The 26,978-nt window shown below is 43.7% G+C and overlaps 4 protein-coding genes across 4 annotated transcripts; all 4 read left to right on the top strand.

Annotated features, from left to right (window-relative positions):
* The first annotated feature begins 117 nt into the window (after positions 1 to 117).
* Positions 118 to 8,268, top strand: LOC136434665 (solute carrier family 49 member 4 homolog). Its single transcript, XM_066427602.1, has 12 exons — positions 118 to 728; positions 1,519 to 1,612; positions 2,069 to 2,290; positions 2,802 to 2,845; positions 3,066 to 3,110; positions 3,508 to 3,637; positions 4,614 to 4,722; positions 5,555 to 5,622; positions 6,566 to 6,687; positions 7,139 to 7,321; positions 7,535 to 7,603; positions 7,868 to 8,268. The coding sequence occupies exons 1-12, from the start codon at positions 371 to 373 to the stop codon at positions 7,999 to 8,001; spliced, it is 1,578 nt and encodes a 525-aa protein (XP_066283699.1). The 5' UTR covers positions 118 to 370; the 3' UTR covers positions 8,002 to 8,268.
* A 1,757-nt stretch (positions 8,269 to 10,025) lies between these two features.
* LOC136434664 (solute carrier family 49 member 4 homolog) lies at positions 10,026 to 15,754 on the top strand. The gene is made up of 12 exons (XM_066427601.1): positions 10,026 to 10,320; positions 11,019 to 11,209; positions 11,602 to 11,695; positions 12,078 to 12,299; positions 12,425 to 12,468; positions 12,630 to 12,674; positions 12,940 to 13,069; positions 13,322 to 13,430; positions 13,823 to 13,890; positions 14,009 to 14,130; positions 14,781 to 14,963; positions 15,623 to 15,754. The coding sequence occupies exons 1-12, from the start codon at positions 10,184 to 10,186 to the stop codon at positions 15,736 to 15,738; spliced, it is 1,461 nt and encodes a 486-aa protein (XP_066283698.1). The 5' UTR covers positions 10,026 to 10,183; the 3' UTR covers positions 15,739 to 15,754.
* A 1,671-nt stretch (positions 15,755 to 17,425) lies between these two features.
* Positions 17,426 to 21,092, top strand: LOC136434658 (uncharacterized). Its single transcript, XM_066427594.1, has 3 exons — positions 17,426 to 17,677; positions 19,958 to 20,075; positions 20,817 to 21,092. The coding sequence occupies exons 1-3, from the start codon at positions 17,426 to 17,428 to the stop codon at positions 20,969 to 20,971; spliced, it is 525 nt and encodes a 174-aa protein (XP_066283691.1). The 3' UTR covers positions 20,972 to 21,092.
* A 2,613-nt stretch (positions 21,093 to 23,705) lies between these two features.
* On the top strand, positions 23,706 to 26,602 carry LOC136434366 (von Willebrand factor C domain-containing protein 2-like). Its single transcript, XM_066427148.1, has 3 exons — positions 23,706 to 23,975; positions 25,443 to 25,560; positions 26,360 to 26,602. Exons 1-3 carry the CDS (start codon positions 23,775 to 23,777, stop codon positions 26,497 to 26,499), a joined length of 459 nt encoding a protein of 152 aa, XP_066283245.1. The 5' UTR covers positions 23,706 to 23,774; the 3' UTR covers positions 26,500 to 26,602.
* The last annotated feature ends 376 nt before the right edge of the window (positions 26,603 to 26,978 follow it).

The raw sequence follows: 26,978 nt of genomic DNA, 5'->3' as shown, positions 1-26,978 counted from the left end.
CCCAGAATACAGAATCTTCAAGCAGATGTTGGGAGGGTTAGGCATGACGCCCTCCGACTTTGCCCTTTAAGTTCCTCTGACACTGCCTAAAGCGTAATCATCGTGCGCTTCCCACGACATCTGCTTGGATATTTACTTGACAGGCCAAGGCTACGCTGACCTTTTCCACACTTTGTACCTTTGTACCTTTGTAGACCGAGTTGTATGTAGCGCCCCCTGATTTACATAGTCCAAAGTCCGTTTAATATTATGTAAGCGCTCCTGTGGACACTTCGCCGGGTAGGCCTGATCCCGTGACACTCTAGACTAGTAGAAAAAAAAACTTTTTGTGATTCTTTCTCTTCAAGAGTTGTTTTGTCTTTGACCCAAAATGCCTGGCTTGCTGAAGAACGAGGCTGTGCTGACCGACAGCGAGATTGTAGTGGAGTCCGACCCGTTACTGAAGGACTACAACGTCAACGGTACATATTCGAGTATCAACCGCGATGACAGCGCCCGCGCCGGACCTCAGCACGGGAGGGTGTACAAGCGGCGCTGGTACATCCTGTTCCTGTTCTCTCTTCTTGCGGCCACGCAGTGCATGGTGTGGAACGTGTGGGGCCCGATCTCCGACTCCGCCAAGTTCGTGTTCGGTTGGCACGACAGCGACATCGCCCTGCTCACCAACTGGGGACCCATAGCCTACATCCCACTGGCAGTACCGTTCTCGTGGCTCATGGACGTCAAAGGTCAACACTAGTTATGTACTATACAACCTGTCAAGTTAGTGCGCCTACTTTGTGGAGTCCAATGTTTCTAGGAGTACAAACGTTATGGCAAACATCAAAACCACAAGAGGCGACCACATTTTTCTAAATCCACATGAGAAATTTTAGTGTAAATCCAAAGGCAAGTTAGAATCTTGAGTGCTCCCGGTGCTGTGTTTCTCTTTTCGAGCTAAATAAAAGAGGCCAGTACACACATGTATAGAAACCATTGGATAAGCACAAGAATTCTCATATGTCTGTAAATCATAGTCCTGTTACATGTATGTTAGATCGAGTGAGGTATAAGAGTGCCGATTTGGCTCCTTTTTTGTCTTTATTTTCCACCTATTTTTTTCGCCTATGTTTGTTTACATGTCCTGTCCATATCGACCAACGTCCACTGTTTGGCCTCTTGTATGTTTATTAAAAAGCCATACCAGCAAATCAATTTCTTACAAAAAAGATACTATTGCCCAGGTTTTGCATAAAGTATATGTACATTATGCTCTCTGAACTGTCAATCTTTTATTTTCTGAAATGTTCTTGTTTTGAACTTGAACCTGTATTTCTTTTGTTGTGTTGCACAGTGTTTGTCATGACATTGTCTGACTGAAAGTAAAAGTAGCATGAAGTAACATCAAGGGCAGCCTAAAATGTAAGGCTACGCACACAGGAGTATGTTGTGAATACATAAGTTTGCCTGTGTTGTTGTTTGTAGTTTGTGTATTTATGAGTTGAGGGTGTGTTCTGATATTTGGTCTTTTGTTTCCAGGCCTACGCATCTCGGTGATAGTGACGGCGTTCCTCGTGTTTGCCGGGACGGGCATCAGATGCGTCACTGCGTTCTACATAGGGGCCGCCACGTGGTCAGTTATTTATCCTCGAGCCACGACTTCTAGCAGTAGCTGTAAGAAAAAGGGATTGTGACTTGATCCAGTTATCCAAATTGATCTAACACAATGCAATGGACTGCTTTATAGTTAGGAGATTAGTTAGGTGCCACTTGGCTGGCTAGCTGGCTTGGCTCGTCGCATGGCGGCAGTGGTCGTCATCATCGGATGCCAAGTCGGCAAGCTATTTGCTGGATGCGTTTCCCTGCTGTTTTTATTCTGTTTTTTTTGCTTTAGTTGGTTGCTTGGTGAACTAGCTGACTGTCTCAATACAAAACGTAGAAAAATACCCATCTTCAAGCTAATTAAACCTGGGTTGGATAGATTTTTTTTCATTCTCACAGGTTGGTGAACATAGGGCTTTCGCTTGACTCTATTGCGTACATCATGATCACTGCTGAGGATGAGCTCGGATTATTTTCTATTCTAAAGGTTGATGAACATCGGACAGTGTCTGAACGGCATGGCGGGTCCGGTGGCGATGTCTGCCCCAGCCGTGCTGTCCGCCGCCTGGTTCCCTCACGAGCAGCGCGCCACCGCCACGGCCATCGGCACCATCCTGGGCTGCCTGGGCTCGGCTGCCAGCTTCATCATCGGACCGCTCATCGTCAGGTCTAGAGCCGCCAATCATACCGGACATCACAACGTCAGCGGGTAGGACTGTTAACTTATTCATCTATTTACGTATTTATTTATTTATCACGGCTATCGGCACCATCCTCGGCTGTCTGGGCTCAGCTACCAACTTCGCCATCGGCCCGCTCACCGGTATAGGGCCGCCAACCACACCGGACATCACAACGTCAGCGGGTACGATTATTTATGTATCTATTCATTCATTCATTCATTCATTGAGACATGTTCAAATTGTGCCACCGCCACGGCTATGGGCACCATCCTCGGCTGCCTAGGCTCGGCAGCCAACTTCACCATCGGGCCGCTGATCGTGAGGTCTAGAGCCGCGAACCACACCGGACATCACAACGTCAGCGGGTACAAGTAGATAAGCTATGGTTTAGTCAAGGTAAAGGCACTAGCCATAGAAAAGTGAATGTCTGTTAGTAGGGAAGTTTATCTGTTTTCCAGTTGATGAACGATTTTGCTGTAAACTCAGCCTTGCTCTGGCGGAACAAAGTTGTATTATTTGATGATCTGTTATCTGCAGGTTTCTTTTCGATGAGGAGATCCGGTCGTCTATAAACGAAACAGGTATTTTCATCTTCTTCTTTTTTTGTTGCCATTCATTAAAGTTTGTTTTCTTGTTGCGGAGCCCGGTGGGTTATGGTACCAAGCCTCGAAGATGGGAGGGATCAATTGGGTAAAAAGACAAAACAAACTAGAACGATTGATCATTCTCCATGAGTTTTAGATGTTGTTTTGGGTTGAATTGTCAATGAAACATGCATTTTTGTTTCTATATTTCCAACAGAATGGAAGACGGAAAGGGACGAGATCATGATTCTAATGTACGCAGGTAAGTCATTCTTGGCCTTTGCTATACATCCCAAAGTAGTAAAAGAAACAGGTCTCTTTTTCATGAAGATAAAGATTGATGGACAACATGCCACCACCATGCACATTTCTGGATCCATCCATTTCAGATGAACTTGGTAGACATTTAATTTGCTGTGCCATATTTTTCATTAAGTTAAGAATACTTTGACGACATGTTCTGTACACATTTCAGACGAGTTCAACTTGGTAGCTGCAGAATTCGTTGCCGGTGCTATGCTAACATTCTTATATCGCTAACTGTACCTGGGTCCTTTTTCATGAAGTTAAAAATGCTTGGAAAACCGCCATCATTCACATGTCTGTACGCATTTCAGATAAGTTGGTAGACGTTAAAATTGTTGTGCCGTATTTTACAGAGTTTGCCCTGAGCGCGGCCTTGTTCCTGGCCAGCATCATCTACTTTCCTGACAAACCGCCGACCCCTCCCACCCTCACCGCCGCCACGGAGCGACTGGACTTCTCTACGGGGGTTAAACAGCTTCTCAGGTAACATCTGCTGACATAATTCGACCAGGGTACATAATTTCGCCAGGGTACATAATTCCGCCGGGGCACATAATCCCAGCAGGGTACATAATTCCGTCACCCTGAAAAGATACGTACAAACAGATCTCCGACCCAACGTCACCCAGTTTAGTGCACTCCTGTATATCTAAACTTTTCAAACTGTCTGCACTAGAGGCTCCCTGTTTTTGTGTTTTTTTCAAAGTGGGGGATTATGTAACCGGTAACCCAGCGGATAAATGTTAATGGAGGTTAACCATGATATCCAAATATCCAACGCACCACGAAAGCAAAATACATCTACACAAAATATACCATATCAAACAAGGTTAGATGCGTGATAGATTACATTAAACACTTCTGTAAAAATGAACAATGGTCGTTGTGGCTATCTTGTCTCTAGACTGAAAAAGATCTAGCTTGTAGTAGAAGGTCCACAACTCCGCAGGGATGGCCCCCATATAGCCATGGACGTTGGGACTGTGTGTTTCATAGATTAATCCCATATCCATTTACAGATAACATCGTATGATCTGTAACAGCTATATAGTCTTATCATGGAAGTTCATCTGTGTTGGTAGTATTCACAGTACGAAGCTAAAGTTTCTTCCAACACTAAGGTATACACGGATACCGCTGTCGCCTTCTTTAGGATCAATAATGACCAATCCCTTCCTAACGTAAACTCGCGTGACCTTATTGACATGTACCTTTACGGATACGTGACGTCAGCAATTGGTCAAATGTGCCGGGGAGTTTATTACGCCCACCGTCTCTGTTGTCTGATGAACTTTTGGTCGTAATTTTACTTATTTCCAGAAACGGGCGGTTCTGGCTGCTTTTCCTGGCGTACAAAGCTATCGCCATCAACGTTAACAACTATTACTATCATAACGCTTCTAGCAGGCCTACCGGTCAGGTTCCCTCCACGATTTTGTTTGTGTTTGCTAATTTCCAGGAACGGGCGGTTCTGGCTGATTTTCCTGGCGTACGGCGCGGCGGAGGGGACGTACGGCTGCTGGGGCGGCATCCTGGACGTCAACCTGTCTCCGCAGAATATCACACAGGTAGATATCACATCACACAGGTAAACAGGACATCACACAGGTAAACAGGACATCACACAGGTAAACGAAACATCACATAGGTAAACAGATCATCACACAGGTAAACATGACATCACACAGGTAAATATGACATCACACAGGTAAATATGACATCACACAGGTAAACGGAATATCACACAGGTAAACAGAACATCACACAGGTAAACATAACATCACAAAGGTAAACAGAACATCACACAGGTAAACATGACATCACACAGGTAAACATAACATCACACAGGTAAACATGACATCACACAGGTAAACAGAACATCACACAGGTAAACAGAACATCACACAGGTAAACAGAACATCACACAGGTAAACAGAACATCACACAGGTAAACAGAACATCACACAGGTAAACAGAACATCACACAGGTAAACAGAACATCACACAGGTAAACATGACATCACACAGGTAAACATAACATCACAAAGGTAAACAGGACATCACACAGGTAAACATAACATCACAAAGGTAAACGGAACATCACACAGGTGAACAGAACATCACACAGGTGGACAAAACACTTTACAGGTAAACAGAACATCACACAGGTAAACAAAACATTTTACAGGTAATCGTAACATCACACAGGTAAATATAACTGTCGTCCTTAACAATGGGGGTACGGACTCAGTCACGTTTTTAACCGCGATCTTCTTGCTGCCGAACCGGTATATCTGATACCCTCTTCGTATTTCTTGTCATATTACTGATCCATTAGCCAGGCCACCAATGCCACTATAAATTAATTGAATGCTGATATGTTTCCTTTGCTGCCTGCAGATGGAGGCGGGCTGGGTCGGGTTTTACGGCAGCATCACAGGAGGAGCAAGCGCCATCATCATCGGCAGGTGAGAGATCTCCATTCCCTCAGGGTGAAAACTGCAATCTAGAAAAACTGGTCGTGGTACTGATTCAGTATCTGCTAACATGTCGTTTTTCCTCTCCAGTCATAAGCATATTTCTTCACTATGATAGCTTATCATTTTCCACGATGCTAGAGTGACTAACTTCATGGAGAGCACTACATGCTGGCGGCCCTGGTGCTGTGGTCTTGATTCAATATTTCTGCTGACATCTTTTCATCCCCAGCCATAAAAGTTCATTTTATACACATATGTTTGTACATATTTACCTATTTCCCCTGTCCCACTGTTCCAGAGTTGCTGACTTCATGGGAGGACACTACAAGCTGTCAGTCCTGGCCCTGACCGTGGTCCCGATACAGTATCTACTAACATCTCTCAAGTCATACACTATTTACCTGATTTCTCCTGTTTTACCGTGCTATAAAGTTGCTGACTTTAAGAGAGGCCACTTCAAGCAGACAGTCCTGCCCATGGCCCTGGTGTTGATTGTCAGTACTCAGCTGATTCAATACAATATTTACGTATTTTCCCTGTCTCATTGTTCCAGAGTGGTTGACTTTATGGGAGGTGACTACAAGCTGACGGTCTTGGTGCTGATCGTGGTGCTGATTCAGTATCTGCTAACATATCTTTTTCCTTATTTTTTTATTCAGATTTTAGATATTATTTACCTGATTCTCTTCTGTTCCACTGAGCTAGAGTGGCTGACTTTATAGGAGGCCACTGAAAGCAGGCAATACTTGCCATGGACCTGGTGCTGATTGTCAGTACTCAGCTGATTCCTTTGACTTTGACTTTATTGGGATCCACAATTAGCTTACAATGTGCAGCTATTCTTCCTGTGGTCCTTAAACAAATACAAATACAAATACATATACACATAGATACAACTATTTACCTATTTCCCCTTGTCCCATCGTTCCAGAGTTGCTGACTTCATGGGGGGCCACTACAAGCTGGCGGTCCTGGTTCTTTCCGTAGTGCTGATCGGCAGCACGCTATGGTTCACCTTCATGTTGTACATCAGTATCATACCATTCAGCACAGGTGAGACTCATGCAACTGTCAAATATAATCAGAATCAGATAAAGATAATCTACATTAACCATTTATTGATCCTGATGTGAGTTACATTGACGTCGATTTGCATGAGCTGCGCAATTTTTTAAGATTTAGTAAGATACCATCAACATGCAAAAAAGTGCAGAAGAAATCCATTTAATGTAACTGGGGGTAACTTAAGATTCATAAATGAATGGTTGAATAGTTATGTTCATGATAATCCCCAGTGAGATAAATGCATAGGAGACCATATATGTCTATGAGAGAAAATTATAGCGTTAACACTAAATCTTACATTCAACTTGACCTCCATGAAAAGCATTTTTGAGAGTAAATAAAGGCACAAACAAACAGGTTAATACAGTGTACTAAACACTATACAAATGAACTACCGTATATTCCTGAAATAAAGGTTTCCAACTTCCCTCCCCTCCAGTTTCCCTGTACGCGTCGTTCCTGCTGATCCAGGTGGCGTGCCTGGGCTGCATACCGCTGTTCTACGAGCTGGGCGTGGAGGCCAGCTACCCCATAGCGGAGGGCATCACCTCGGGCGTGCTCACATGGTCAAACAACCTGTTCGGTCTGCTGTTTCTACTGGCGTTCTACATCCCCAACATAGGTGAATAATACTTATGTTTGTGTGTGTGTGTGTGTGTGTGTGTGTGTGTGTGTGTGTATGTGTGTGTGTTTGTGTGTGTGTGTGTTTCTGCTATTCTGTCTGTGTTACCATTATGTGTCCCGTTTCTGTTGGATGAACTGGACTGCCCTGGGTACCACAGCTGTGGCCGTGGTACCACCTCTGTTTTATCGCTTAGTGTTTGTGTTTCTGTAGGTACCAGCTGGATGAACTGGACGGCGCTGGGTACTGCTGTGGTCATGGCATCGCTCATGTCTTACCGTGGTACCGCTCATGTCTTACCGTGGTACCGCTCATGTCTTACCGTGGTACCGCTCATGTTTTACCGTTTTGTGTTTCTATAGGTACCAGCTGGATGAACTGGACGACGCTGGGTACCACTGTGGCCATGGTACCGCTCACGTTTTACCGTAGTACGGCTCATGTCTAACCGTTTTTTGCTCCGTTTCTGTAGGTACCAGCTGGATGAATTGGACGGCGTTGGGTACCGCTGTGGCCGTGGTACCGCTCATGTTTAACCGTTTTGTGTTTCTGTAGGTACCAGCTGGATGAATTGGACGGCGTTGGGTACCGCTGTGGCCGTGGTACCGCTCATGTTGCTGTTCAGAGAGAAGTACGGCCGCCTGTCCGTAGACACCGGGCAGGCACAGAACAAGGGGTAGTCTTGGGGTCGTGTGGTATAACAGCAGGGTGTTCGGCCCAGAACCAAGCGGTCCCGGGTTCGAATCCTCCTGACGCCACCGATGTTGTGCCCTCGGAAAAGGCACTTAACACTACTTTCCTCACGCCATCCTGGTGTATAAAATGGGTATATTGTTCTCTTTACGTGACACTGTCAAGATAAGCGAGCGCAGTGCCACGTCGTCCTTGTCTGTCAAAAAGTGAAAAAAGGGTAGTCTAAAGTTAGATGTGACTTTGACGCTATGGAACTAAATCTTACTGTACAAAATTAGAAAAACGTCCTGGTCTACCCTTATTGATGTATTTTCTAAAGATGAATCACTCGCAACTTAAAGTTGCATCAACCAAGGCCAAATAGACTGTAAAATCAGTCATAGATGTAAAATCAGTCATAGATGTATTACATTTTGTATGTCACTACACCATTAAATGTGAAATGTTGCATGTAATCAATTAACAGGTTTGATAAAGCATACTGCTGCTGTCCTGACCACTAAGATGACCACTACATTGTCGTTATGGTATGATATTCTTGCCCAAGCTTCTCAGTAACCGAAACACAGTTCATGAAATTACCAAGAAGTCATTGTATCAATGTTCTTGGCAAAGCTTCTCTAAAGAAAACATAGTTCATGAAGTTACCAAAAAGTCATGATCACGGCATGAAATTTCTTGCCCAGGTTTTATATTACTAAGAAGAAGTTTTACATGTATACAGATTTCAACTCTACTCCGTTTCTTTCCAAAGTATCTCAAGGTAACGGTCTATGTGCAATCAACTCGGGGAACAAGGTTTCATACATACATGAGTAAGTGTACGTAACGGGCTATAAACACGCCCATTTGTACGATGTTTTATGAACGTAAAAAAATGAATTATGAACGTAAACAAGTGGAGATGTTGCATGTAACATTTTGCTATGGTATCAATGAATGTACATTTAACTTTTGAAAATTGCAATTGTTGCATAATAAAACACATTAAATTCCAAATGTCACAATGTACTAGTAACTCATTTGAATGTGTGAAAATTATAAACTTACATCATTATTACGAAACTGTTAAGTATATATTTAGGAAAAGTTAGCAAGTTTGGTAGTTCAAGCACAAGACTTGATTAAGGAAGTTATACGACATTGGCTAGGGCGCTTTCAGCTCAGCCACCTTATCAGTGTAATCTAGATGCATAGTTGAATTTTGTTGTAAATGGTTCAGAGTGACTGGCATTATCGATTAATGCCTTGTGTGCTCACCAGGTAACAGGTGACAGTAGAGAAAAGCAGGCACGATATTTAGTACGCGGATAAGGTCACCACGTCATGACCTTGACCTGGCGTGACCTAACTCGGTTGCACGTAAACACTGCTGGAAGCCCCGGAAAAGGCTCTCAGTGACGTAGCCTTTCTAAAACGTCTCATTGGCTTTCATAACCGCCGTAAGAGAGGTGACATGATACAGGTGTTCAAGTTTGTGAAAGGATTTGACCGTGTCAACCCAAGCCGCCTGTTCAACTTCAATGTTGACAGACGCACCAGAGGCCACCCCTACAAGATGGTCAAACCTCAAGCTAAGAAGCCGGCCAGGTCAAACTGCTTCAGTGTCAGGTCTGTCAACTCCTGGAACAACCTCCCTGCGGATGTTGCAGCTGCCGAAACTGCGAACACTTTCAAATCAAAATTGGACAACCACTGGAGGGGACTGCAGTACTCACCCAGCCCATCATAAACTCTCATTACAAACTCTGAACTCTAAGTTACGTGTCTAAGCTTAAGACGCGGATCTCATAGGCAATATGCCTCTTATCCGAACACTACGTTATGTTATGTCATGTCATGTCATGTCATGTCATGTCATGTCATGTCATGTCATGTCATGTCATGTTATAAGCAAATCATGAGGCATTGCATGAGCGGGTTTTCATGTTGAGGTGGCGGGTGTCATATTGTCCCGGTATAAACGATAACAGGTCGTGTGCCCGTTCGCCCGGGCCAGTTATACACCCTGTACTTCAAAGGTTCAAAGTGCAAACGTCCTTTGCTGTCAGCGCCCAGAACTTGTTTTGCTCAACATCCAAAGGTCATCGAACATTTGACAGCACTTTGAACCATGTTTTGCATCTCAGCGACTATACCGACCTCGCTAGTACATATTCAGATAGCATCATGACACTGCTAAAAGAGGATGGTTCGGATCCGGAGCCGCTGATCAACAGTGGAAGCTTGGAAGACCCGGACACTGACTCGGCTGGAGTCAGAGCCCTGGGGTCCGTGAGAGGCCACCGCCTGTACAGCAGACGATGGTACGTCCGTCCTCCGTCTGTCTGTCTGTCTATCTGTCTCTCTCACTCTCCCTGTCTATCTCTGTCTGTCTGTCTCTGTCTCTCTCTTTCTCTCTCTCTTTCTCTCTCTCTCTTTCTCTCTCTCTCTCTCTCTCTCTTTCTCTCTCTCTCTCTCTCTCTTTCTCTCTCTCTCTCTGCTAAGCATAGGTATATTTCTGTCAGCCTGTCTTCCTAGGCGGCCTCAGTTCGAGTTTTCGCCGCGATGTAATTGGAACCAACCCCGTTAAAGATTCCCCGGGTGTGTTGTAATGAACTGTGCGGACGGGAAAGACTCGACGCACCGTAGAGATAGCGGCGAGCTCACGATGGTATGATTACCAGGCTAGGGCCACCCCACATTGCCACTCTTTTGTCCAGTGACGGCTTTCTGGCTCCCTCCCCGGTGTACCCCAGCTAAAGGGAGCTCACCTCAGTTTATTTTGGGTCTCAATTCGAGGTTGCACCCCCTTAAGTCTAGCGACGTCTCTTCTAGAAAATACCTCTGAACTGTGTATGGGAAAGAAGGATATCCCTCTAGCTATAATTAATAAGAACAACCAAGTTTTAGTTTCTTCAAACTCTCCAGTTTTAGTACGTAAATTTTAGGGAGGGGGGGATAATTTTCCCGTCAAAAATGATGTGCAAAATTGGGCATTTTCACGTGGCAATTTTTTTTCCAGGTACATCCTTGCGCTATACTCGATCCTGGCCGGGACGCAGGGCTCCCTGTGGAACACCTGGGGCCCGATCTCCGACTCCGCCAAGTTCGTGTTCGGCTGGCGGAACAGCGACATCGCCCTGCTGGCCAACTGGGGGCCCATAGCCTACATGGTGCTGGCTGTGCCGTTTTCGTGGCTTATGGACGTCAAAGGTTGGAAGATTGTTTTGTACAAGTTGTCGTTTGGCAAGAGCGTTGCGTAGTCTTCGAAATATGATTATCATGAGTATCAACTAACATGTGGCTGTTGGCTAGCTTTTCTGACAAAGGCGATACAACTGGAGTGAAATGGGCAGGATAACGTGAGTAACTGTTAACTTGTGTATCTTGTTACTCGAATGTCTAATCTTCATCGACCACAGCACAATGACGTTTACACGACCGTTTACACGACCACCCCGACCACCCCCGACCACCCCCGACCACCCCCGACCATCCCCGACCACCCCCGACTATCCCCGACCACCCCCGACCACCCCCGACCATCCCCTCTTCTTTGCATGAGTTACATGTATGATGTGTTACATTTTCTTGTTGCATTGCAGGGTTACGACTTACGGTTCTTCTGGCAGGATTTTGTGTTTTTGCTGGAGCAGGAATCAGATGTCTGACAGCCTTCAGTCTACATGCTGGGACTTGGTGAGTTAAAGTGTGTGCATCTTTACCTCCATGCGCGTGCGCTTGAGTGAAAATATTCCAAACATGCAAATAATGGCCCATAGCAACTTTTCATGATTAATATGAAAATACCGTATTCGTGATATGTGCAAGTTCGTAAACAGAACCATGCATGTATTTCCACCTCCTTTGCATAAAATTTGAAAAAAGCTCTGAATATGTCATGACAGTATGATGTCACCGAACTCTAGTTATTTCTAAAAACGGTCGAAAATTCAGTTTCGGGGTGTCTTTTGTTTTGCGTTTTATTTCATTTACATTTTGGATACATGTAGGACAGAAAGTTAAAGTATGATTATGTTACCTCAAAACTTTCATCACATCTACATCTGTGCACTCCCAGGTTTATGAATATCGGTCAGCTGTTGAACGGCGCTGCCGGTCCCGTTGCCATGGCAGCACCCCCGGCCCTTTCGGCTGCCTGGTTTCCCCACGAACAGCGCACCACTGCGACTGCCATTGGTATTACAGTTGGGGCTATCCTGGGAGCAGGCAGCTTCCTGATTGGACCTCTCATTGTGACGCAAAAGCCAGACAACCGGACTGGGCATCACAATATGACCAAGTAAGTTTCCTGTTTCTTTTGCTATTAGTTGTTCATTAGTTAGCTATTAAATTATAAGCTAATGAGGCATGCACTGGAGCTAATATCTGACTAATTTACAGTTTCTTCTTTTGTGTTTATTTTAGCGCATGGGATGAGCAAAGCGGGCTGTCACAGGGGAACAGTACAAGTAAGATATGAAGATATGATTCATTTGTAGTACCATAAATAGAAACCACCAAAAATGAGTTACAACTCGTATCTAAACTGATAGAGGTATATCATTGGCATTGCACTCTTGCCTCTTATGCCTTTAGAGTCATTTACAAAATGTTTTCCTTTGATCAACAGATTTCTCAACAGCGAAGAACCAGATAATGTTGCTGATGTATGTGGGTAAGTATCGGCATCCCGTATAACCTAAAGCTTTAACCTTTTATATTGTCGTTGTGTATGAATGACACTTTTGTGATTTCCCTGCAAGATAGCACGCGTACTCGAGAACACTGATTGCCATGTGCCATTGTCAACATCCAGACAAACCGTCATAAAGAAAAGAAAAGAAAAGACCAGCACTTATCTTATTTTTTGCTGTCCAATTAATGATATAATTTTGGTATAGTCTCTCATTGCTGAACAATGTCGTTTCTCTACCGTGCAGAGTTCGCCTGGACTGCCCTGATATTCCTGCTGATTCTAGCCTACTTTCCTGACAAGCCCCCCTCCCCACCGACCCTGTCTGCCTCCAAAGATCGCCTGTCCTTCGGGTCAGGGGTCAAACAACTAGTCAGGTAGGTCAAATGTGCACATAGAGTCGTAGGTCATCAGCTGTAGGCGCCTAGTGTCACGTATGGTCTGATGACTGCTTGACGTCATTTCAGCGGTGGATTGCTCACTCTTTGACAAAGACTGGTGTTGTACAGTCGAAAATTTGGTATGTCCAATTTTGGTGTTGGAAATTACAGTTAAAACTTATTTCAGAATGATTTCTACCAACACAGATGAACTTTCGAGCTAAAACATGATTCTTCTTGTCCCGGCAGGAACGGTCGGTTCTGGCTGGTGTGTTTGTCGTACGGAATATTGAACGGCACCCTCAGCAGCTACGGGGGCCTGCTGGACGTCAACCTGTCCCCTCATAACATCACACAGGTAAGATACGTTTTCACCCGAAAGGATATGCTCCCGTAGGATCTATATCTTTTTAAAACTGATTTTCGTTGATTCTTAAGGGAGCACTCGAAACGTTGTGGTATTAAGACGGCATTTTCCCAAACAATAAGGACCGCAAGTACTACTTTGACAGAAGAAAAGCCCACATGTGAATTTTGTTTTTGCTGTTTAGTTATAGTAAGCTTCACTGTAATCGTGATCAATCAGATTATTTGAACTTTGAATTATGTTTTTGTAAGAAGTACCATGTTCTGGTTTATGCTAAAGTGACTGACAATGTAATCCATATCATCATCACAACTTCATCAACGAAGGTGCGTTTGTTTTGGGCTTAAATTCTGCTGCAAACTTTACATACAATCTTCTTACAGGTGGAGGCGGGCTGGGTCGGCTTCTACGGAAGCATTGCAGGGGGCGTGTCGGGTATAGCAGTGGGGAGGTGAGTGTGTTTCTCTACTTTATACAAATATCCTTAATTTCTATTTGCTCCCAAATACACAATTCACAAAATAAATACGTCAACACCGTATCTTTAAGTGACTGTGTTTTTTCTTCAGATTTTCAGATATGCTCGGAGGACATTTTAGATTCACCATCCTAGTCATGACTGTCGGGTACATTGGGAGTCTTTTGTGGCTCATCCTAATGTTGTACCACAGTATCATCCCGTTTAACACAGGTAAGGCTTCTCTAATCCTCTGCACTTTTCTATATCATGTGTCATACCACAGTACCCCAAGTCCATAGGTCACTTACAAACTTGCCACCTTTGACCTACAACTGAAGTCACGTGTCGGTTCAGTCATGTGTTCCAAGTGGTGGGCCAGTCATCCTGGTGAAGATTACAGTTTGGTCGTAGCCTCTAGCAAGTGGAATTTGCTTTCTTTGTTTGTTATTTACAGTGAGCAGTGAGTGTTATTTACAAAAACAAAAACAATGCCCGTAAAACATGAGGATAATTCTTTCTTTGTTTATGAAATTAATAGAGCGATCTGTCAAATATTCGGTCCCTCAGCCGTTGCAGCCTCTCGCCTCGCCTCACCTTGTCCCATCCTCATCTTGAGGGTCGAGGACCATGGCCGCTTCCAGCACCAGCTTCCTCCACCCTTCTCTGTCCTTCGCCCTCTGTGCAGTCTCCTAGTGACCTTCCTGTCCAGTCCCTGATGTCATCTTCCCATCTCCTGCGTGGCCTACCTCGGCTTCTGTTGCCACATATCTTCCCCGATGCAAGATGTGGGTTGAGATGGTCTCTTGTGACATGACAAAATACAGTAGCTTTGGAGGAAAGGGGGTATCGCTGACAATTTCTTTTGTCCCTGTTATTGGTAGTGAGCATGTACGCGTCGTTCCTGCTGCTCCAAGTGTGCGCGCTGGGCAGCGAGCCTCTGTTCTTCGAGCTGGGCGTGGAGTCCACGTACCCGATAGCCGAGGGCGTGACGACCTGCGTGCTGACCTGGGTCAACAACTTCTTCGGGCTGCTGCTGCTGCTGGTCATGATGATACCGCGCATCGGTGAGTGTTATGGAAAGAAGAGGTTGTAATTAGATGCTAAGAACAATGCTTGGTTGTTAGATTTAGGAAAAGAGTAAGAATTTTGATACCAGGACCAATCGTCCATCAACAGACGATACATTGACCGTATATACATTAACCGCATATTAACCGTGATACAACACCAACAGCAGTGTAATACAAGGTCTTCTGCAATCTGAGGTCAGATTGTCAGTATAGAAATTCTCGTCTTAGAAATGCGTACAAATTGTTGTATGTATGGCTTATTAGTGTTATTTTTCTATTGGTGACATACTCGAAATAAGGAGATTCAATTCAATTTAATGCTTGTAAAAGTAAGAAGAGAAAATTGCCTGACAGGTACATTCTTCGATTTTTCAATAGCGGCACACTCGGTGCACGTGAAATGCGTTCGAATCATTCTATATGAAAGCACATGGGATACAAGTAGAAACCCATGGGGTACCGTAAAAAGCAGACCAGTCCGGAACATGCACATGTGTCGGACCGAAACGACCCACGGTGGAATGCCTTTTACTGTGTGCATTAATAAAAAGAATATCCCCTACGGAACGAATTGGGTCATGATGCAATAAAGTTCGTTTGAGCGAAGCCTATCACATATATTGTAGATTCATCATTAATTTTCCCGTTGCCAGGTACCGACTGGATGGGGTGGGCGACCCTGGGTTCCGGGGCCGCCGTCCTCCCGCTGATGCTGCTGTTCCGGGAGCGGTACGGCAGGCTGGCGGTGGACACGGGCAAGAGGAGATGATACAGGGGACTGGAACATATTTATTCAGAGTTTTGGTATAAAACCTGGTGTTCTCAGTCCTATCGTTAGTCACTGACGAAAGACAGTGGACTACTGTCTGAAACGTCTGACTGTTTCAAAATCTTATCCAGTTGCTTGAGTAATTATTTTTGGCGTATCTTATTACCTGGATGTCTAACCTTCATCAACGGACTGGAACATATCTTACCATGTATGCGCTGGGCTGTGTAAGAAAAACGTACAGCCAGGGCTTCCCAACTAGCCATAGGCTGTTATAAAGGACTAGCCAAGGTACATCAATGAAAATCGTTACAATGCTCATGTAGAAGCGTTGACATAGATAGTTTTTACGTACTAGGTTATACAAATAATGCAAAGCAGGGACTTATTTTAGACACGGATACGGTGAGAGTTATTAACCTAGGAAACGTAATATCTGTCATGTAAAAAGATGAAGGAGATAATGCAGCCTGACTAAATCGTGCCCCTAGCGGCCGGCCCGAATATTACCACCACCTAGGAGGTCATTAACCTCGGCCAGCGAGTGATTGTGTAAAAACAGGCTAGAGATGATTCAGCTTTAGAAAATCAGTCTGTAGCATGTGGAATAGCAACAAGTTTTTCGAGTTAACGTATGTGGAGTTAACAACATAGCAATACCTTCATTTGGACCATTACTGAATGTGGAAATCTAATACTAGTAATATGTAATCAACACGGTTTGGTTACGATTATCAAAGAGTTTGTTGACCATGATTAGACAAATGCTTTGCTTAACATGAGTACATCGTAACAGAATCGGGTGCGTAATCTGACAGCATAAATTAAGGTGCACAATGAGAATGTCGGTAGGAGGTTACTGCACGGCCCGTAAGGAGGCTACAGGAGAAATTCAAGGGTACGGAACATGCCGAGGTCCGTTATAGCTGCGGTAAAACACACAATGATCACAATGTCATATTTACAAGCAACATGCAATAATATGGGCCTTCGTCTCTTCGTATTTGCTGAACACGTTACGACGTCAATTTGTAGTCTTAGATGTTAGACATGATATCATATCAAGTTTTTCTTTCTATACTTGGAACAAGTGCAATGCCGTGGGACCGTAAGTGGGCAAAATGATAACGCCGTTGTAAGCTGAGGGTGTTTGTATTATCGTACCCAAAGCATTTGTATGCGGCTGGCCATGTTGTTCAAAGTATCAAAGGACTGGGTAACCATACATGTGGTTTCTTTTGCTTATAGTGTCTTAGTATACCGGTCACGTGATTTTATAAAAGGTACGATAGGTCGGTGTTTTTATCATGTTCAAAAGATGCCGCTGTTATGAATCGATTTTTCATGTTATTGACGCACGTAAGACACACCAAACAAGTCTATACGACTCGGTCTGAAGAATTGTCTAATATTCGTTGTACATTAAAGAAGCAGCTGAGTGACTGATTCTGAAACTCATTTCTTACTAATCTTACATTATAGTTAAGCACAATTGTCTTCAAATTTGTCATTTCCTTCGTACGATTATGTCAGTGTTACCAAGGACCTCCTTGCGTATACGAACTCAATGTACACGTCACCACTGCCTTCACAAATCCGGTTCAATATCAAACCACATGTTCATTCCCACAGCTTTCCCCACACATACTCCCCCTCACAAATACTCAGAAAGCAGTCACCAGATAGCATGTCGCCCCTTGTTGTCGCTGTTCTGTGCACGGTTCTACTGTCCGCCTGTTCGGGCGACGCTGCGAGACCGTACCGACAGTTCCAAGCGGTCACGCAGGCGACGACGTGGACGACGACGACGGCGACGACGACGACACTAGGCGCCCCTCCTCCGTACTGCGAGCATGACGGAGTGATGTACCCGGTCGGTGCGCACGTACCGAGCAGCGATCCCTGCGCCACCAACTGCCACTGCCAGTACTCGGGAAACGTAAGTGGATAGGACATCCGTCTGGAAATGCATGATAGCTTTTGAATTTCTAACAATATTGTCTTTCTCTTGATATCTTAACTATAACGTACGTTCGAACGTAGCAGAAATAATGAAACAAGGAGACCTGTTTCAAATGACGTGAAATTTCAACTCGTAGTGGCCGTTGTATATACTGGTGACTGAGCAATTCAGGTTGGAAGCCTTTCGATGCCCAGAAAAACTAAGGGAGCCTTTTATTCGAAATATTCTTGAATTTTAAACCAAACATATGGTTAACTAGAGATCCACGACCTAATAGAAATTATTTAAACCTTTATGACTGATGCATGGATGTTTCTCATTGATCATGAAAATAAGGTCATTTGCATACATCATATTATTTGATTATCTTCTCTGCCCAAATAACAGACGTTTTCCAAAGTATGACAGTTTTACGCCAAAAATAGTTACTCAAGCAAGTGGATAAAATGTTGAAACAGTCAGACGTTTCAGACAGTCATCTTAGAACGTTTATGGAAGACTTTATAACAACTTGACAAAGAAGGCTATTCGAATATGTCATCATCAAAAATGCCAATGCAGACCTCATTAGCATGATTTATATTCGAAGTTTTCACATTCAGCATAACTTCCAATTCCTCTCTCACTCACATATGAAATTGCCGTCATTCATCGGTATGGAGTTAAAGTAGTTACTCAACTAGTAGATTATACAAATTAGGATCTCATTTGCATTTTTTATGTCTTCAACAGTTACAAACGTCATATATTTGAATAGTCTTATCATGGAACGCAGCGAATTTATAAACTTTCCCCATTAACTATGCAAATTAGATTCGGATTTGCATAATCATAACTTGATTATACCAAGCTGCACTAAAGCATACCATCTACATACGAAAAATTATGATGATTCGTAAACCCCATCTTAAGCTATGTTATTTTCTCAATATTCATGCGAATCCGGTCTTCATTTGTATAATTGATATCTATCAATATTTTCTCTTTCTCATAAACATATGTGACATGTTGAAGACTCGGACCGGAGTTTCTTATACGATTTTCTATGTAGGCCGACACCCACAGACCGATGGGCTACAATCCCGCCAAGAAAAGGAGAACGGAAAATCTGATTATTTCGGCTAAAAGCGGGTTGCTGGTGCTTTTCGATGTAATTCTCGGTATAGTCTGTTGTCCCTTTATTTTGGGTAGAAACCATAGTGAAATAGACCCGAAAATTATCAATTTTTCCCACTTCTTTTATAATGGCTGCTTGAAAATAAAAAGAGTTTTCCTGTGGTAACGGCATATATACTAAAGAAGCGTAATACTTCCTGTCTTTGAAAAATGAAGACAACTAAAACGCCATGTACATGTAATAACTAAAAACGTAGTGAAAATGCTTAAAAAAACTATGCTATTTGAATCATCAGGCGAAAAAAACGCATCATCGTTGCGGCGGACTAATACAAAAAAGGCTACGCGCCCAATAATACTACCACTCACTGGCTTTTCAGAAGATTCAAAATATCTATGCACAGCTGTAACGATCATCAAGCAATAGGGGGCAGAAATCAGGGTGACGACCACGCATTTTGGGCAGATTATATGATTACCGCGCCCTGGCCCCAACCGTGATCAGGTTGGAACTCCAATCCGGAATCTTGAGAGTCCTATCATGAAATGCAGTGGACGTATAAACTTTCCTCATGAATTATGCATGATGAATTTTAAAATTTGTATCTAATTATGTCATTCATCACTCAAGCTTTCTAAACACCAAAAATCATCACCATCTGTCAACCCCTTCTTGAGTTATGTCTAAGCTAAACTCTAAGATAAAACCTGCTCCTGCAGTTTTTTAAAAAAAGCCGCTAGGAAGTCCAAACCTACACGACTTAATTTCTTACAAAGAGGCATCTACCAATCGAGAATCACGACCATAGCATATCCAGAACACGAGATATGAAAACAGGACTTTCCGCTTTAGTACCTTAGAAATTCTCTAGGGAGCCCACATCGTTTGGAGGTCTCATCAAGACCTATCCACGTACCAAATATGAGTATAATCCATTTAAGCCTTCTTGTCATGAGTTATGCTGTTAATCCACATACATACATACACACCGTGACACACATACACACGCTACCGAAAACATAACCTTCTTGGCGAAGTTAACTACTAGACATGCAATGGAAGGTTTAGTCTAAATGCACTACTGTATATAGCAAATGTATGCTGTGTTTTCTTATTTGTTATATTTCAATTCTTTACAGCTAGCATGCAGTTGGATAAAGTCCACACGTACCTGCCTCGTCCGTCCTTCTCCGTGCGTCGACGCCGTAACCGTGTACGACCCTGCCCAGTGCTGCCCTACCCAGACCTGCCCTAACGGTGAGAACAGACGGACAATAGATAAACTTAAGTGCACAACAATTGTACATTGTAAAATGTATGGCATCTACTGGTACATAGCTACAGTTCCATAAGGCTCATCTATATATTATTTGATATATCATTCTAGTATGTATACATGTTAGGGCTGTCACATGTCATTATGTACTACTTGCTATTCAAGTCCATTGAGCTAAATCCTGGTACATAAGATGATAGCCTTGCGTGTAGTGAATTACGTATATCAAAATATTTTGGATATCCAAACAAAAAGTGATATTCAACACAAAATCGACAAACCCTCTGGTCGATAGGAACCGTACGTTTATAGATGAATGTACCATCGTCACATTTATTCACAGGATCGGGGATCATCGTAAGCAATATTTGCTTATGTAACCTCTATCAATGTTGATCCACCAGGTTACATAAATCCCCCACTTTGAAAAACAGTGCATTTGAGAGATCTCTTGTGCAGCACCCCTGGGTATGCACAGTTTTGATATACAGGAGTGAGTTATATTGAGTTACGTTGGGTTGTAAATCTGTTTGGACGTATCCTATCATGGTGGCGGAATTATGTACCCTGATGGAATTATGTAAGTAGATGTTAGTTCTTTCCTCAAAAAGACCAACACTCGAACGATTTAGGACTTACCCCGAAATCAACCTCGTTCACTGAACTGACCCGTCTATATCACTTTCTCGGCACATTTTGACTTTTCGACTACTTTTCTTCAGGTCGGAACTGCCGCAACCCTACCGGAGGCTCGCCCATCCCGGAAGGCCAGTCGGTGAACGTGAACGGGCAGCAGTGTTACTGTTTTGTAACCACGTCACCGAGTGGCACATATAACACTGAAGTGCTGTGCCCCATCACCGGTCTGACGGGTTGATCAAGATCGTCAATATGAAAACGCAGAGGCAGAAAGCCGTTATCAATATTAATGGCAGTCATGTGCTCTCAACTGCTACTGTCGTGTTAAACAACAAAATAAACACAATTGTAAAATTGTCTGTTCAGGCCTCTATTTTGTACATGTGTAGTTTAGGCTATTCGCATTTCAATTTTTACATTCAAATTTGACATTCAAAAATCAATTCCCGAGCAAAGAAAAAGGTTTTTACACGCACAATCAGTTGTCGTTAGAAAAATGCACTGGACAAGTTATCTTAGCTTCAGTTACTAGCACCTACCCCATCCTTCGAGTCCTTCCGTACATGAAGCGGTTCGCGTCCGCCTCAGAATAGGGTGCGTAATACGACAGCATTAAGTCCACAACGCCACTATATAAATATATATATATAGAGAGAGAGATACATAGATACATGGTTAACCTCATTACACAAGAGGTCACGACCTCATGACGTAAAGGTCCTTGATCCTCGTGCTGCCCGCCATCTTGTCGACCATGTCCATGAAAAATGGAGATATAGCTTTGGGTGTGTCTGTCTGTCTGTGTGTCTGTCTGTCTGTTTGAGTTTCTGGATTTTGTAGTAAGCATTTCCCGAGGACCTCTGGACGGATTCAACAAGACTAAGTATGCATCTAAAATTGACTTTTTGCGTATTGGTGACAACATTTATGTACATAGTACTGTGTGCAAGTATACGGTTCGATACCAACCACATGTCCATTTTCACACAAATTTAAATAGATCCGCTCACAAACACTCAAAAGCAATCACCAGAAAACATGGCGTCCCTACCTGTCGGTGTTCTGTGCGCTGTTGTGCTGTTCGCCTGTTCGGGCGACGCTGCGAAACTGCCCCGGCAGTTCCAAGGGGTGAACCAGGGCCAGTGCGTGCAGGACGGAGTGGCGTACCCTGTCGGCACGTCCGTACCGGACGTCGACGGCAGTCCCTGCTCCTTCGACTGCTACTGCTACAGCCACGGAAACGTGAGTGGTTAGGACACCGGTCTGAACAGGCACGATAAATTTGGGATTTCTAACTGTCTTTCCTTGTTCGAAGTATGGATAACTACATGTATGTAACGTTACGCCTTGACAGCAATAATTAATCAAGAGGCATGCTGTTTCAGATGACGTGAACTTTTGCCTGTTAGTAGCGATTGTTTTCACACCTAATACTCATAGCTGAACAATTCCAAATACTGTGCATGACGTTTTCGCTAGAATTACCAAAATTACCATCATAGTTTGATGCACAGGGAAAAAAATCAAGAGAGCTTTTCACAGAATCTACTCTTGAATTCTTAAACCAAACATATGGTAAATTGCCTAACTTCCAATTGAAGGTTTAGTCTTAAATTAACGTATTATTGAATATAATAAATGAATGATGTATTTTTCTCTTGTCATTTTTTCTCACATTTCAATGCTGCACAGATACAATGCAATTATTGGATATGCTTCATGGAGACCGCGCCGTGCGTCGACGCCGTGCCGGTGAACAACCCGACTGAGCAGCAACGGTGCTGTGACGCCAAGACTTGTCCCAACGGTGAGAACAGATACACTTAGTCTTTGTACGCTATATAGATGTGTTTAAATAGTATGTAAATTTAGATAAACGTAAAAAGAGCTGCCGCAGCCATGTTGATAGATCAGTAGATTCCGTTGCGTCGCCGTGGTGTGTTTTTTAAACGCTTTTCTTATTAAAACCTCTTCTAAACGATAAAGGCGTTGTTCCAATCCCATTTTCCTTTCCTTTCCATACAGGTCCGAACTGCCGGGTTTATCCGTCAGGCCAGATCATCCCTGCCGGTCAGACGGTCACGGTGAACGGTGCGCAGTGCAGCTGTCCGTTCCATGGCCTAGAAGCCGTGTGCTTCAGAACCACCACCACTGCCACCACCACCACCCGACTGGCAAAATGAAAACGTAAATGCAGTCAGTCTGTCGTTTATTGCTGCATGAAGTAACAAAATAAACACTATTGCGAGCGACCTAGAGTCTTCTTTCTTCTTTCATGTTCATGTGTTATGGAAGTGTAACGCTGCATGCATGTATATGTACACTACTGATGTGGTGTGCCCCACCCACCAGCTCACTGCAGGGCTGATTAAGATCGGGTAATATGAACTGCAAAGGCAGCAGAAAACATCAGTCAGCTGCTCTCAACGGTTACTGCCGCGTGAAACAACAAAATAAATTTACACCGCTGCAAGCTATGGGATAACCTAGTCACTTTATGCTTCTTTTAAGTATATTTACATGATTATACATGTAGCGTAACGTAACGTGCATTTTAAATGTGTATCACAGTTAGGAAAATCATTTCCCAAGCAAGGGAAAAGAGACAAAAAGGGGCTACATTTTTATCCCAAATTTCCTTCCAATCTTAGGACATCTCCCAGGAGAAAACAAAAACATGAATTGTGAATTTGCAAACGAAATCGCCTTCTTGTCCTTCATCAATTTAATCATTTCTTCATTTTAAGATGACATAATACGACGAAACCTATGAAACAACACACTCGAAACTAGCTCTCGCTGAATAAATACACTGAGCAGGTTATCTTAACTATAGCTAGATATCTTAGCTATAGTTACCAACCGGCACATGCCCTATGTATACACCTCGAATTCTTACTTACGTAACGTCGCAAGTAAATATCCGATAGGACAGGAAACACATGGCGCTTCCCACGGCTCTCCCTGCACAAGTCTACCCTTACACGTAGACCCGCTCACACACTGTACTCCCCAACACTACTGCCCCAACACGACCCACCATGGCGTCCCTAACCGCTGCTTTGTGCGTAGTTGTGCTGTCCGCCTGCGCGGTCCTTGCCGAGAGGCCGTCCCGACAGTTTGAGGAGCTAAAGCCGGAACAGGCGGTCTGCATGCAGGACGGAGTCTCCTACCCGATCGGTGCTTCCGTACCGGACGATGACCCATGCACCTTCGGGTGCTTCTGCGGGAGCCCCGGGAACGTGAGTAGCTGAAGGACCGGTCATTGGAAAGGCACGAGAAATGTGAAATCTACAGCAAATATCGTGGATTATAGTGGAAATTGATATAGTAGCTCCTGTTAATAGACCTGTCAATTCAGATACTAATTCATATAACGTTAACGTTACCAGTTATAATTCATTCTCATTTGATGATGAAAGATAGCTGACACCTGAATTGTACGACGCTTTGAAATTATCGGACGACGACCCAATCATGCACCTTCGGCTGCTTCTGCGACAGCCCCTGGAACGTAAGTGGCTGAGGCACCGGTCATTCTTAAACAAGCTTGCTCGATACAAGACCGAGCGAACACTAATTCTGGACACTGAAGTAAATTGATAGCTGATACAGATTACATTGTTTGGAGCTGGCGTTAAACATTGGTTTTGAAGACCTACATGTGGGTTGTATTTGAGAGTTCCATAATTTTGAAGACCACGGAAAGAAACTTGCCATAGAAGAGAACCTAGTGGTACACTGGAAATCTTTCGATAATAGAACAAGTAGTGAGTTCATCAGAGCAATGGCCATAAAATTATTTGTAAAAGGTAGAATGAATTGAAGATTTGAAATCTGCAGCGATTTTAAAAGTCAAAACATCTCATCTCCTCAAATAGTTTCACCAGGTCGGCAAATTACTAACGAAGGTAGCGGAATGACACTTAATCAGACGATTATAATTGGGAAGGCCACGATGACATATTTTTATGGTCTTAGGATACGTAGCAAAATTATGAGAGTTAGCGTTAATATGTGGATTTCTACGGCCTGCCGATAGATGTAAGATGATGATGATGATGATTATACATGCAGTACAGATGTTGTTCAACTTTCGTATTGGTCAAGAGAAATTTATACAGAACTCGATATGTAGGAATTTTGACCGACCATATGGCAAGTGACGTGGCACACATTGTGACGTCATTGTATTGATTTATCAGTGTTCAATGACGTTTGTTTGCGTTCGTCGATGGAGGTTAGACATTAGACAAAATGAATCAAGCAACTGTTTTGTGAATCGATTACTCACTCAGTTTATGTGAAGTTCACCTTTTGTATCCTGATTTGTGATGATTTGTTATGTAATGTAATTGGATATCAATTACCTAGTTAACCGAAGGGACCACCCTCAAGATTGATAAATAGATAACGAAATAAACTGGTTAAATGATTCTCTGACGAGTCAGGCGTTTCAGATAGCATTCACTATGGCAGCTCAGGGCCATTCCCTCCTTAGAGATAACAGTAGCACCTGAGGTGTAAAAGAAGTTACTTGACTTTCTCTACTAACTCATCTACGTCCAAATTCAAAGACTCATTAACAGTTACACTAGTTTTCACCCACTGATGAAAGAAGTAGATACTCTCTGAAACGTCTGACGCTGTAGATGACATATTTTGTATGACGTCTGTTTACGTATTTTCTCACTTTTCCGTTTGTGTAGATAATCTGCGCAGTTGTGAAGTCCCCCCGTAGCTGCGCCTTCATGCAGCCGCCGTGCGTGGACGCCGTGTACGTGAACGATCCCACCCAGTGCTGTCCCTACATGACCTGCCCCAACGGTGAGAACTGCCATATTGTTAACACTAACTTCATATAGAGCCATGTAACATGAACTTCCGCCGCCATATTGGTGGGTTGGAAGATCCAACATGGCGACTGGTGACGCCGTGTACGTGAACGATCCCACACAGTGCTGCCCCTACATGACCTGTCCCAATGGTGAGAATACCCAAATGTACTTAAAGCGTTTGAAAATGCATTAAACATAGCCGCCATATTGGTGGCTAGTAGATCCAGTATGGCGATTGGTGATACCGAGTACGTGAACAATCCCACCCAGTGCTGTCCCTACATGACCTTCCCCCACGGTGAGAACAGCCAGATGTGCTTAGTAAACTTAGCTGTAGCCGCCATGTTGGTGTAGTCCTAGATCCAACATGGCGACTGGTGACGTCATGTACGTGGAAGATCCAGAGCTGTCCCTACATGACCTGTCCGAACGGTGAGAATAGCCCGATTTGTTGACATCAAATTCATATAGACAAGAGTAAAAAGGAGCTACGCCGCCGCCATGTTGGTGGGTTAGTGGATCGAACATGGCTGCTGGTGATGTCGAGTAACGTGAACGGCCCCATCCAGTGCTGTCCCTACATGACCTGACCTAACGGTGAGAATGTGTTCAGATGTGTTCATACTATGTGTAAAAGGATAGTTGTAAAAGGAGCTTCCGTCGCCATGTTGGTGGGTTAGTAGATCCAACATGGCGACTGGTGACTAAGTTTGCTGTGTGAAATTGTCAGATATTTCGCCAAAAAAGTATAATTACTATAATGCTCATCCCGTTTCCCTGCCGTACAGGTCCGAACTGCCAGGCGGGAGACCAGATCATCCCCGCCGGCCAGACTGTGGAGGTGGACGGTGCGCAGTGCCGCTGTGACGGAATGTTGTCCGTCTGCTCCATCTCTATCAGCCACGAGGTGCACCTGCCCCAGAACTAGATCCAGTTTAGGAGCGGAACAGAGCAAAGATAGAGCCGTACAGGCACTACAAAACCATTACGGCGGCTGTTGAATCGTCAGAATAAACGACATTGCAAACACATTTTGTGAAAAGAATATATTTATTACGCATTTAAGAGCATTGTTTTGCAGTACAGACAGTACTATAGATCCGTTCTATTTAAGAGACACATGTAGAAGCTCCTCTGTACATCGGCAAATGAACGGTGTAACTTTAACTATAAAGTGTTCCTTTTAGCATCATGGTAACGCCTTATCATCGAACCCCAAGGCAATGAAGTTTTGATTTTGACGTCTCTCTCTCTCTCTCTCTCTCTCTCTCTCTCTCTCTCTCTCTCTCTCTCTCTCTCTCTCTCCCTCTCTCTCTCTCTCTCTGCGTGTGTGTGTGTGTGTGTGTGTATGCGTATGTGTGTATGTGTTTGTTTGTGTCCCAGTCTGTCTGCATGTCTACCAGACAT

Source organism: Branchiostoma lanceolatum, chromosome 5 (genome assembly GCF_035083965.1).
Source record: "Branchiostoma lanceolatum isolate klBraLanc5 chromosome 5, klBraLanc5.hap2, whole genome shotgun sequence".
NCBI lineage: Eukaryota > Metazoa > Chordata > Leptocardii > Amphioxiformes > Branchiostomatidae > Branchiostoma > Branchiostoma lanceolatum.
The sequence above is the reverse complement of the archived record's forward strand: the minus strand, read 5'-3'. Positions and strand labels throughout refer to the sequence as shown.